This window comes from Mastigoproctus giganteus, chromosome 1, assembly GCF_048544385.1.
Source record: "Mastigoproctus giganteus isolate SK-2022 chromosome 1, ASM4854438v1, whole genome shotgun sequence".
NCBI classification, from domain to species: domain Eukaryota; kingdom Metazoa; phylum Arthropoda; class Arachnida; order Uropygi; family Thelyphonidae; genus Mastigoproctus; species Mastigoproctus giganteus.
In genome coordinates this window covers 134088859-134102159 of record NC_143575.1, presented here as the reverse complement: position 1 = coordinate 134102159, position 13301 = coordinate 134088859, and the positions used below count along the sequence as shown (strand labels likewise).

At 38.6% G+C, this 13301-nt stretch overlaps 1 protein-coding gene across 1 annotated transcript in view; it reads left to right on the top strand.

Annotated features, from left to right (window-relative positions):
• The first annotated feature begins 3145 nt into the window (after positions 1–3145).
• The window catches only part of LOC150091147 (eukaryotic initiation factor 4A-I-like), a 260943-nt gene continuing 250787 nt past the window's right edge, over positions 3146–13301 (top strand). The window contains exon 1 of the mRNA XM_090374499.1: positions 3146–3247. Coding sequence (XP_090230625.1) covers positions 3222–3247 — 26 coding nt within the window. The 5' untranslated portion in view covers positions 3146–3221. The remainder of the gene's footprint in view (positions 3248–13301) is intronic.

Below are 13301 nucleotides of genomic sequence, written 5' to 3'. Positions count from 1 at the left end.
GAAGCACTGCAGGATCATTTAGACAATACTTCAGTTATAGCTCAGACGCAGCATGGTTTTGTTAAGGGGAAGTCTTGCCTGACCAACTTGATTGGATACTATAATGCAGTCACAAAAGAACTGGATGCAGGGAATAACTTTGATATTATATACTTGGATCTTAGAAAGGCTTTTGATACTGTTGCACATGGAAGACTGCTACACAAATTGGAGCAGTGTGACATTGGAGGCAAATTGTTGCTATGGATAAAGGGGTGGTTGAGTGGGAGAAGACAGAGAGTGGTAATCAATGGACACTGCTCATCGTGGACTAATGTTATTAGTGGAGTCCCTCAGGGCTCAGTGTTGGGTCCATTATTGTTTTCTGTATTTATAAATGATATTGATGATGGTATATCAAGCTTAATGTCCAAGTTTGCAGATGATACAAAGGTTGGCAGGGTTGTCAAGGACACTACTGACACTACACTGCTGCAACAGGATCTGGAAAGGTTGAGCAGATGGGCTGAGAGGTGGCAAATGAAGTTTAACATTGACAAATGTAAAGTACTACACATGGGAAATAGCAACCCCAGAGCAACGTATCAACTCTGTGGTACTACACTGACAGTGGTAGAGAATGAAAGGGACTTGGGGGTGATTGTGCAGGCAGATATGAAGTTCTCTGAGTAGTGCAGACGGGCTGCAAGAGTAGCTCATGGAGTATTGTCAATGATATACAGGAATTTTTCCAGCAGGGATAAGGAGGTGATTATTCCATTGTACAAGGCAATGGTCAGGCCACACCTAGAGTACTGTATACAGGTGTGGAGGCCTCATTTCAAGAAGGATGTAGAGCTGCTGGAACGAGTACAGAGAAGGGCAACAAGATTAGTGAATGGAACAAAGGGGTGCTCTTACGAAGAAAGGCTGAAATTTTGCAAATTACAGTGTCTGGAGACTAGGCACCAGCGAGGTGATCTGATAGAGGTGTATAAAGCCTTGAATGGTTTAAGCATGCTCAATGCTGATGGGATTCTTCCTCTAGCTCAGAAAAATCACCTGAGAGGGCATAAATTCAAATTGAGGAAAGACAGATGTAGGATAGACGTGCGGAAATTTGCCTTTAGCCAGCGGGTGGTTGGTTGGTGGAACAGACTGCCATCCCTTGTGGTGGAGGTTGATAGCCTAAATAAGTTTAAGGCTCAGCTGGACAGGTATTTTGAACGAACAGAGGGGTGAAGTGGAAGTGGGTTTTTTTTTTTTTTTTTGGCTGATGCTGCATAAGCTTGCTTTCTTGCATCAAATGCCTCTACTAATGCTAAAAATGCTAATGCTAAAAATATATATTAATAGTAATCTTTGAAATTAAAAGATTTCTTTAAAATTTTAATTAAAAACAAAAATATAAATTTCGCAATGAAACTTGAACGTTTCTTACTAAAGTACAATGTGTTAGATAAAGCGATCCTATGAATGAGATATACTGTGATGCGTGCGAACGCTGCATTTTGATTGCCATGAGCTGAACGCTAGAACTGGTTGTTCTATGAACCGTGAGTCTGAAGTCTGATTCAGTTACTGTACAGTCGATGTGGCGTTATCATATAGTCTTCTGGAGAACGAGCGTTCCGGTACTATATTTTTTAGCAATACGCCTGATATTTAAGAATAATGATCTTAATAACAACGCGCTAACCATGTGGGAAGTTGAGCCCTACGCGAAAAAATAGAAACTTCCATTACAGAGACAATGATTATGAATGTGTAGACTGCAGAACTTGGTAACCCGAGATCTAACTGAAATTTATGAGGGAATAATAAAATTCCATCATAAGTCTTGGTTGAAAATAATAAAATGGAAAAGAAAAATAGAAAATTTCATGTTTCAGTGGTGTTTAAACTAGGAGGCACAAATCAAAATAATGCAGCAGAGGTATTAAGTGTAGAATTTTTTGTTTATCCAGTGAGCTGTTTATCACTGGATAATGTTGTCTCCATGGGTAGTTGAGGCTGATGGCTTGGGGAAATTTAAAAAGCATGCTGCGGTGTTAACAAGTAGGCTGACAAGATCAATCCTTTCCAGCCTCTATTGGCTTTTCGTGGCTTTACAACTGAACCGACTTCCATTATTGTTAGCAAAAAAAAAAAAAAAAAAAAACAATAAGGAATACTACAATGGACTCAGGAACATCAGCACTGAACAGTGGGGATTGTAAAAATAAAAAAAATAAATGTTGCCTGGTTCGACAGTCCCGGTGTCTTCTGTTCCGGTGTAACGAGAGAAATAGAATATGAAAAAAAAAAAAAAAAAAAACAGCATTGGATTCACCATGTCATATATGAATGATGCAGGCTGGTGCAGGAATTGATTTTAATGGTGTATATCAATGGAGAAACATTCCGATTTTACAATTTCCCAAAAATTGATATCGACTGGCCCATCCCTTGATGCCTATAGTGGATCTCTGCAAACGGGTTCTTCCAACAGGCTAACTGGCTGTATATAGAACTGGCACTTGGAACAAATGAAGCTAATTTATCCTACTGCAGTGGCCACCCTGGTCATCAGACCCCAATCCAATTGAACACCCGTGGCATGAGTTGGAACGAATTACTCAGAACAGAGATCTACAACCATCCAATTTGTAGCAAGTGTTGAAAGAAATTGAGTTAATATGGACCAGCATTCCTGTTGCACTGTTCCGATACCTGGTTAAGTCCATGTCACAAATAATCCAGTATGTTCTGAGAGTCTACTCGATTTTGGTAGTTGCAATAATACGCCTAATAAAGCATGCTTAGTGTATTTAATATTAAGTTTACAAGGGTTATTTTATCTGATTATTTTATTTTGTGTTATGCAATTTTCTAAAGCATTGTGTTCCAAATTGAATGTCATGAATTTTTATTATAAAAAAAAAGTATAAAATCTTTGCAATCCAGTTAACAAAAAAAAAAAAAAAAAAAAAAGTGTGTGCGTGCGAAAAAGAGAGAGAGAGGGGGGCGGATATAAATGCGCTTTAAAATATATATCTGCATCATTTTATATATTTCAGAGCCACAGTTCAATGAAGATAATTACATTTATTCTAAGCATATATAAATGAAGTATCATTTTTATTATTTCGATTAGTGTACATTTATATAGTGAAAGAAGTTACATAAAGGTGCGTAGGAATACATTATTGAAACGTAATCCATTCATTCATTTCCTCTCAGATTGGCGAACTTCAATTAAGATGTCGTACCGTGGCGATGAGTATCGGTAAGTTTGAAATGTATTTATTATATAATAAGTGGTATGTTATTAAAATACATTAATTATTATCGATTGAGGGTGGTTATAATTCTTGGTGTTTGAATACCGTTTTCATGTATTTGTTAAGAAAGTAGAATATATATATGAAAGTCTCTCACCAACCAACATGGCTCCACTCTTTTGCCTTTGTTGAAACACGTGCATTTCCATATGTCCATGTCATGGACATTATTTTAGTGAGATTTCCTCAAAAGGGTGGGTGATGTACCAAAGACATAAGTCTTTACATTTTCCTTAATTAACGATTGTTTAGCTTTTCATAGAGAGAGAGAGAAGATGCTCATTTTAGTTTTTTTTCTTTAGCTTGTATTACGAAACGTGAACTGTGCACATTTTATGTGCACAGTTCCATATGTGCACTTTTTAAACACACTGAAAAATCCCTTGTGCTCCCTGAACAGTTCACAAGATGTTATATATCGTCTGTCTAATGCATGGTTACCCTGCTGAAGTGGTAGATGAAGGGGAATTAATTGCGCGATTGTAAAGTTTGTTATTGTGATGCCTTAGGAAGGAAAGCAACCCCCTCCTTCCCCTAGTAACACCAAATTAGTAGTGTAAAATGATGGAAAAAAGGAAGCTTTACGGCATCATCAAAAAAAAAAAAAACCCTCCTCACTTTATTTGCCCATACTTTAAATAATGTCTTTATAGTTCATTATGTGTATCATTATAGAATAAGGATGCTATCACCATTTAGTCTGCTTACCGAGTAAACTAGCATTAGCATTAGTAGAGGCATATGCAAGAAAGCAAGCTTATGCAGCATCAGCCAAAAAAAAAAAAAAAACTTCCACTTCACCCCTCCCTCCGTTCGTTCGTTCGAAATACCTGTTCAGCTGAGCTATCAACTTCCACAACAAGGGATAGAAGTCTGTTCCACCAACCAACTACCTGCTGGCTAAAGGAAAATTTCCGCACATCTATCCTACATCTGACTTTCCTCAATTTGAATTTATGCCCTCTCAGGTGATTATTCTGCATAACTTTAGCCTTTCTTTGTAAGAGCAACCCTTTGTTCCATTCACTAATCTTGTTGCCCTTCTCTGTACTCGTTCCAGCAGCCCTATATCCTTCATGAAATGAGGCCCATGAAATGTTGGCCCATTCTACTTTCACACACTCCACTACTTAATGGACCTGCTCCTATGCCTTTTCTGTTATAGTGTGTAGGTTATTATTTGAGTGCTTGCCACCTAATATATTCTTTCCATTTTAGTCAATCTTGGTTCCTCTTTTATTTCAGTGAGCATTTCTTATACATTGTGTGTGTGTTCCAGTGTTTTCCTGTAAATTTTATTTTCAGGAAAACTGATACAGTGCTGGAACCTTTAGCCGTTGTGACAGTCTTTACTTTCTGTAAATTATTCTCCATTTGTTTTTGTAAATGGCCTGTTATTTTCTACCATTTGGTGCCTTCAAAGTGGTGATCAGTTCAGCTCTTTTTTTTTTAGGTGAATTTTCCTCACATGCACCTGAAAATCCCATTCATCTGTGGGGGGGGGGTGGTCCTTCTGGGACTGAGTTCAGGCTTTGAGAACACAACTTTTCAACAGTTTTCAAATGAGTCCATCATAATGCTAGCAGTGCCTAGCTACAATGGGTAACACATTGTCCAGGACTTCTAGATAGATTTGAGTAATCGTGGCTTTGTTCAAAACAACCAATGGTTCCAGGCCAAACCATGAAAAACAGCCAGATCAAACTTCACTGCCAGGTTGATACAGTCCAGCAAGTAGCTTTCTCCTATTCTCCCAGACTGGTGGGCCACATACCATGACTCCAAGACATAGCTTTCTTTTACTGTACGGTCCAAGAACACTTGTACCTCTAATCATCCTAATGCCTTATACCGGCAGTTGGCATTAGGATGATTAGTGGCTTATGGATGGCTATAAAGCATAGTGTTCTGTGCAAAATTAATTAAATGTGCAAAATATCAGAAAATTTAATAAATTTGCATAATGCAACGTAAACTAAAAATGTTATGCCATGAATATGATGAAAGCAATTGCCTTTAACCAGACTTAAGATTGACTTGGCGCATTATGGCCTTAGCTGCCAATGCGCCATAAAAAATCAAACCAAACCAAACCAGACTTAAGAGCAGTAGCACACTATACAGTAGCATACCATGAGAAGCAATTAACAATACTATATTAACAATCTTTCCAAATTCATCAATATTTGGTTGCAGCTTTTGTCTGGGACAAGCATGGTTTAAGAAAATAAAAAATCTAGGACTGGCAAATCATTATAGAAATAAAGGCAGCCAATTTGTGAAATGGATGCATTGTTTGTTTGGCTTGTCTTTTTTACCTCCATGTGAAACTGTTTTGTCTTTTATTTCTTTGGGAGGGGATTCAATCCAAAAGTGAAGCCACAACGAAATTGGTTGATTATTTCGTTGAAAATTATACAGGTAAAAAAATATACTTTTCTTCCTATTACATTTGAAAGAAACATATTTCACAAAGATTTAAGTAATTGCACATGCAATAGTATATTTAATTTTTTTTCTTAACTATAAGATACTGAACTTAAAACCTGGGTTTTGATTTCGTTTGATTATATAATAACAGGGATATTTTTTCCCGTTACCCCCAAAATGAGGCTGCCAGAACTGTATACAGTATTCAAGATGTGGCCTGACCATTGCATTTTACAATGGGATAATCACCTCCCTATCTCTACCAACAAAATTCTTGTACATCATTGACAAAACCCTTGAGCATATCCTGGCAGCCTGTCTGCACTGTTCAGAGAACATTGCATCAGACTGCACAGTTACCCCAGCTTCTTTTCACTTTCCACTACCCTAAGTGTAGTACCACAGTTTGATATGGTACTCTGGGATTACCCATGTGCATTTCCTTGCTTTTGCCAATGTGAAACTTAAATTGGAATTTCTCAGCTCATTTGCCTAATTTCTAGACCTTGTTGCAGCAGCATACCATCATTGCTGTTACTAACCACCCTGCTAACTTTTGTATCATCTGCAAGACTTGGATATTAAGCCTGATATACCCTCATCAATATCATCAGTAAATACAGAAAACAGCAGTGAGCTCACTGCTGTACCCTGTGGGATTCCATTAACAACATTAGTACACAAAGCAGTGTCCATTGATAACCATATTCTGTCTTCTCCTGCTGAACCATCCCTTTGTCCATAGCAGTAATAACTTTCCCTTATACATTTTTTCATGTACAACAGTATCAAAAGTTTTCTTAAAATCTAAGTATGTAACATCAAAATTTTTTTGTATCCTGTTGCTTATGACTTCATCATAGTATTGAATGAAATTGGTCAGACAAGATCTCCCCTTAACAAACCCATGATGTGACTGGCATAACTGCTCTGCTGTCTAGCATTTAGCATTAGTAGAGACATATGATGCAAGAAAGCAAGCTTATGCAGCATCAGCCAAAAAAAAAAAAAAAAAAACACTTCCATTTCACCCCTCCATTCGTTCGAAATATACCTGTCCAGCTGAGCCTTAAATTTATTTAGGCTATCAACTTCCACAACAAGGGAGCTGCTGGCTAAAGGCAAATTTCCGCACATCTATCCTACATCTGTCTTTCCTCAATCTGAATTTATGCCCTCTGAGGTGCATAAATTATTCTGAGCAAGAGGAAGAATTCCATCGGCATTGAGCATGCTCAAACCATTCAAGGCTTTATACACCTCTATCAGATCACCTCGCCGGTGCCTAGGCTCCAGACACTGTAATTTGCAAAACTTAAGCCTTTCTTCATAAGAGCAACCCTTTGTTCCATTCACCAATCTTGTTGTCCTTCTCTGTACTTGTTCCAGCAGCTCTACATCCTTCTTGAAATGAGGCCTCCAGACCTGTATACAGTACTCAAGGTGTGGCCTGACCATTGCCTTATACAAGGGAATAATCACCTCCTTATCCCTGCTACAAAAATTCCTGTATATCATTGACAAGACACCATGAGCTACTCTTGCAGCCCGTCTGCACTGCTCAGAGAACTTCATATCTGCCTGCACAATTACCCCCAGGTCCTTTTCATTCTCTACCACTATTAGTGCAATACCACAGAGTTGATACATTGCTCTGGGGTTGCTGTTTCCCATATGTAGTATATTTACATTTGTAAATGTTAAACTTCATTTGCCACCTCTCAGCCCATCTGCTCAACCTTTCCAGATCCTGTTGCAGCAGCATAGTGTAAGTAGTGTCCTTAACAGCCCTGCCCACCTTTGTATTGTCTGCAAACTTGGACATTAAGCTTGATATACCATCATCAATATCATTTATAAATACAGAAAACAATAATGGACCCAATACTGAATCCTGAGGGATTCCACTAATAACATTAGTCCACGATGAGCAGTGTCCATTGATTACCACTCTGTTTTCTCCCCCTCAACCACCCCTTTATCCATAGCAGCAATTTGCCTCCAGTGCCACACTGCTCCAATTTGTGCAGCAGTCTTCCATGTGCAACAGTATCAAAAGCCTTTCTAAGGTCCAAATATATAATATCAAAGTTATTCCCTGCATCCAGTTCTTTTTTTTTTTTTGACTGCTTCATAGTATCCAATCAAATTGGTCAGGCAAGACTTTCCCTTAACAAAACCATGCTGTATCCGAGCTATAACTGAAGTCTTGTCTAGATGAACGTGCAATGCTTCTTTAACTAGTGCCCCCTTTAATTTTCCTGGAACAGAAGTTAAACTTGCAGGTCTATAATTACTTGTGTCAGCCTTTGATCCTCCTTTGTGAATTGCGGTCGCATTTGCACATCTCCAGTCTATGTGTACCCCTCCTGAGTCCAAAGAAGCTTTCATAATTATGGCCAAGTGTTTGCTTACTTCCTTTGCCTCCTTTAATATAACTGGATAGATCCCATGCACCCCAGGTGCTGTTTTCATGTTTATCCTCAACAATTTCTCCTCCACTTTCCTCTCATTTATTACAAAATCATCTAGCTAATTTTTCTAGATCAGTGGTGTCCAACCTTTTCCTCTATAGGGGCCATATTCAAAGTTAGAGCTGTTTCATGGGCTGCACCGAGTGAGTCGGGGAAAAATTAGTGTGTTACATTTTTGGTGAAATGTACTGCGCATATACTTTTGGGCAGCCACCAAGGTCAAGTAGAAGGCGTGCCATAATTGGAATCCCAGGACATTTTGATAGCATCTTTATATGCAGATGCTTCTGGTCAGGCCTGTGCATATTTTATGCAAAACATAAAAGATAAAAGAAGCAGAATGCATGACACCAACACGTGGCTTCGTAACTTCAACACTCATATATTCGCCGCAACGAGCGCACGGTCTTAAATTCGTTTATTTTTGCATCGAATGGCATGGTTCTTGAAATAATTAGCAAAATTTAATGTTGTTTTAGTTCACTTTCTGCATGGGCTGTATAAAAATTATTCACGGGCCTTATCCGGCTTGCAAGCCTTTAAGTTGGACACCACTGGTCTAGACAGTCCTGCATTATTTCTTTAATGGGTGACTCCCTTATTTTACTTCGAACAAAAGTCAAGCTAACAGGTCTGTAATTACTCTTGTTACCTTTAAAAACCCCTTTGTGAATTGTGGATACATTAGCACATCTCCAGTCCATAGGGAACTCCCCAGAATCCAAAGATGCTCTTATAATTTTAGGTAAGGGTTTGCTTCTTTATTTTGCTGTCTCATTTAATGTAATTGGATAGATCCCTTCCACTTCAGTTGCCTTTTTTACGCTGAGCTTCAACAATTCCTCTTCCACCTTTCTTCTAGTTATCACAAAATTATTTAGCTCATTGTTAGATTTTGATGAACTTCTGGATTTCTCTTTTGTGAAGAACTCTTCGTGCGTGAATGTAGATACAGAATACTTATTCAGTTTGTCAGCAACCTGGGCTGGATCATCAACATGTAAACCATTGTTGTCAAGTGGGCCATTGTGATTCAACCCATCCTTCTACTGTTAATATAAGTAAAGAAGTATTTTTTTTCTGAATTTCTAGGCAATCTTTGCTCGTAATCTGCCTTAGATTGACTAACCCCATTTGTGATTTTATTACAGACTAGTTTATATGTGACAAAGGCATCTGTGCCACCAGATAGTTAGTTTATATGCAACCCATGCATTTTTCTTCTCTGCCATATGTCTTATTAGATCATCTGATATCCATTTAAGTTTAAGCCTTGAACTGTATTTTTTGTTGGTATGAAAAGCTAGTAGCTTCTATGATTATTTCCCTGAATGCTTCCCAGTTAGATTTTGTTGTTGGTAATATCGTTAGTTGGTTCCACTGTATAGAATTTAAAGTGTCTGAGACCACTCTAGTCTCCTTTAAAGTAAAAAACTCTTCCCTTTACCCTTGATGGTAGTTGCTACAATGGATAAAAGGATGGTTGACAGGGTTGTTAATGACAGTAATGGCAGTGTGCTACTGCAACAGGATCTAGATAATTTGGGCAGATGGGCTAAGAAGTGGCAACTGAAATTTAACCTTGATAAATGCAAAGTACTGCATATGGGTAGAAGTAACCCCAGAGAAATGTACCAACTGTGTGGTACTACACTTAAGGTGGTAGAAAATGAAAAAGACCTAGGAGTAATTGTGCAGTCAGATATGAAGTTTTCTGAGCAATGCAGACAGGCTTCTAGGGCAGGTCATGGGGTTTTGTCAATGATATATAGGAATTTTGTTAGCAGGGAGAAGGAGGTGATTGTCCCTCTGCATAAGGTAATGGTCAGGCCACGCCTTGAGTACTGTGTACAGGTCTGGAGGCCTCATTTTAGGAAGGATGTAGATTTACTTGAGTGTGTACAGAGAAGGGCAACAAGATTGGTGAGGGGAATGAAGGGATCCTCTTACCAAGAGAGGCTTAAGTTGTGCAAATTGCAGTGGCTGGAGACTAGGCACCTGCGTGGTGATCTGATTGAGGTGTATAAGGCCTTGAATGGATTGAGCACGCTGAATTCTGATGGGATCCTTCCACTTGTTCAGATTATGAACCTAAGCGGGCATAAATTCAAATTAAGAAAAGACAGATGTTGAATAGATGTGCAGAAATTTGTCTTTAGCCAGTGGGTGGTTAATTGCTCGAACAAACTTCCATCTGTCGTTGTGGAAGTTGATAGGTTGAATAAATTTAAGGAGGAACTGGACAGGCATTTGGAGGGAATGGTGTGTGTTTTTTTTTTTTTTGGCTGATGCTGCATAAGCTCATACACTTGCTTTCTTTCATCATGTGCTACTACTACTACATCTCTAAATTAATCCCAAATAAGTACACTGTGATCACTACCACCTAGAGGCTCTTTTTTCTGCAGATTCTTAATGCATGCAGAATCACTTCTGATCAAGAGTATTTCTCTCTCTCTTTCACGTACTAATGTAGAAAACAGCCATCCAGTAAATCCATTATAGTCTTGCTTATATGTGAACGACCAACCTACAATTTCAGTCAACATCTGGAACATTGAAATTTCCCATTATTAAGACATTCTGATTTACTGTCTATTTCTGTCTACACCTGTTCGTTGTACTCATTACAGTCATTTGGTCTATAACCCCTCATTTTTGTTTTCTCAATGCTTATGTCAAATCAAATTGACTTGCCATTACACTGGCCACTCATGTCAACTAGATGCACTGTTTTAAATTTTGTGCGCTTCTTAACCAAGAGCATAACCGTTCTCCCCTTTCTGTTATACATTGTACTCTGCATATTTGGATTCTGCATCCCTTACATACAAGTGACACCATGCCTCTGAGATGGCGCCTCTGTAGCCAGGTGGGTAGGAGCAGCAGTGTGTAACACACGCTTTTTGATTAGACCAGGGTTCGAGCCCGTGACCACCAAATACGGAGGATGCGGAAAGGTGAGAGAATGACCACTGCATATCTCTGGAGCAATATGGCCTTAGTTGCTAATGCTCCTAAAAACCAAATAACAAACAAACAAACTCTTAACTCACAACTTTTTTTTCTAACATTACTCAGAACTGAAGTAATCTCTTTCCCCTAATCTCATACTTTCGAGATCAAAAGTATGAGATCAGGCCAGTCATCATATAGCACGATATTTCAGTCAGTCCTCATATAGCACGATAGTTGTGTTCCTGGAAACCCTTGTGCAATATAAATAACAGGCCCTATGGGAAAAATAGGGTTAGGTGCTGATCACCTAAGATTGAACACGCATTTGTAACAAAAACATTACCAAACACAATAAATAATCGTAATAAAATACGTAACTATTATATTGTGACTATTACATAATAAATTATTGATAATGCTTTTGCTTTTATCGTAAGCAAACTTGTTCTTTGTTTGATCTTCTATCCAAACAGACAACAGCCGTTCTATCTCTTCCAATTCTTTGTCTTGGTCTAATGGATTTTGTTACACTTTGAGTTGTTCCTGCTATGAAAGTTGTTTTTATTTTCTCTGCATTCTTTCTAATTCTTGGCATTGTCTCATTTAGGCACATGCAATATCACATGATCTTTCATTTTACTCAGTGTTTCAGAATTTTACATTTTTTTTTCTCTATCGACAGAGGCAGACTGGCTATAAGCCTTACCAGGGAAACCCCAGTGGGTCGGAGGTCTGTGTGATTTGGGCCACAAAAACTAGTATGAGGCCGCTACAATTATTCCTGGGTAAGAATTTTTGACAAAGTCCACCTCTGTCTATCGATATTGCTTTTCTTTCTCTCTCTGAATCTGTAGTGTCTTCGCCAGGACGCTTCACTTTCACACCTTTTCAGTATTTTACTTATTTTTAGGGAATAAAGCACAATTACAAAATGAGGAGGCACGCTTGAAACACATAAAGCTGCCTATGTGTAGCAACTGAATAAATAACACTGTAAAGGCAGAAACACACCATTAACACCTCACTAGCTCACATTTTACTAAAGCACAGTTATTACCATAAAACAATAAAAACAATTTCCAGTTGCGTTTCTGTTAGTGGGATCTGTTATAAATGGGTAGCAAACTCGATCTAATTGCATTTGCAATAATACGTGGAATTGTGTGGGTTTTTACGTTATTATGGCAAAATGTGTTTCCCCTTCACTGATATAAAAAACATAAATATATTTTCAGAATCTTCTCTTCATTCCTATTGTGTTGCATTCAGTTGGGGTGATTCCATGTTCGACTGCCATTTCTTGTATACACAAAGGTGAATCGTGCATAAGCGAATTCGGTTTGTGTTATATACGATATCGTTCCCCTATTTATAAATCGTGTATGGTCGAATTCGTGTAGCGTTAATGTGTTATACAAGGACTGACTGTACTTGCTTTTTGTGTGCTGCATGTTCCAACAGCAGCAGTGCAAGAATCACTGTCACCTTTGCCTGTGGTTATTGTTAATCTATTAGTCTGTGTATCCCCCCCCCCCCAAAGCTAGCAGTTTTCCAACCCACTAAACACTGCCTCGATAGCATCGGGAAATATTATTTCCCCCTTTCTATTTAAATGTGTCCCATCCCTGTAAAAGCAGTCTCTCCTGTTAAGAAGCACAGACTATGCTGAGAAAAATTCTACCCCATGCACCTAGCACATTCTCCTCCAGGCCGAATCAATTGACAGAGCTCTCATCGTGTACTCCATCCTATTGTCTTGTCTCGGCAGCATTGCAGACACTCAAATTTCACTCTAACTCACGGTGCCTCCGTAGCCAGGTGGGTAGGAGTAACAGTGTGTAGCACATGCTTCTTGATCAGACCGCAGTTCGAGGCTGTGCCCACCAAATACGGAGGATGAAAGAAAGGTCAGGGAATGACCATCGCATATCCCCAGAACAATATGGTCTTAGTTGCTAATGCTCCTAAAAGCCAAATAACAAACAAACAAACTCTAACTCACTACTTTTTTCCTAACATTGTTCAGAACTGAAGTAATCTCCTACTTTCCCCTGATCTCATACTTTTGAGATTTCATATTCTTAATGTCATTAGTGTCAACATGTACAACAATATCACCTTAAAAGATGACAGCTGA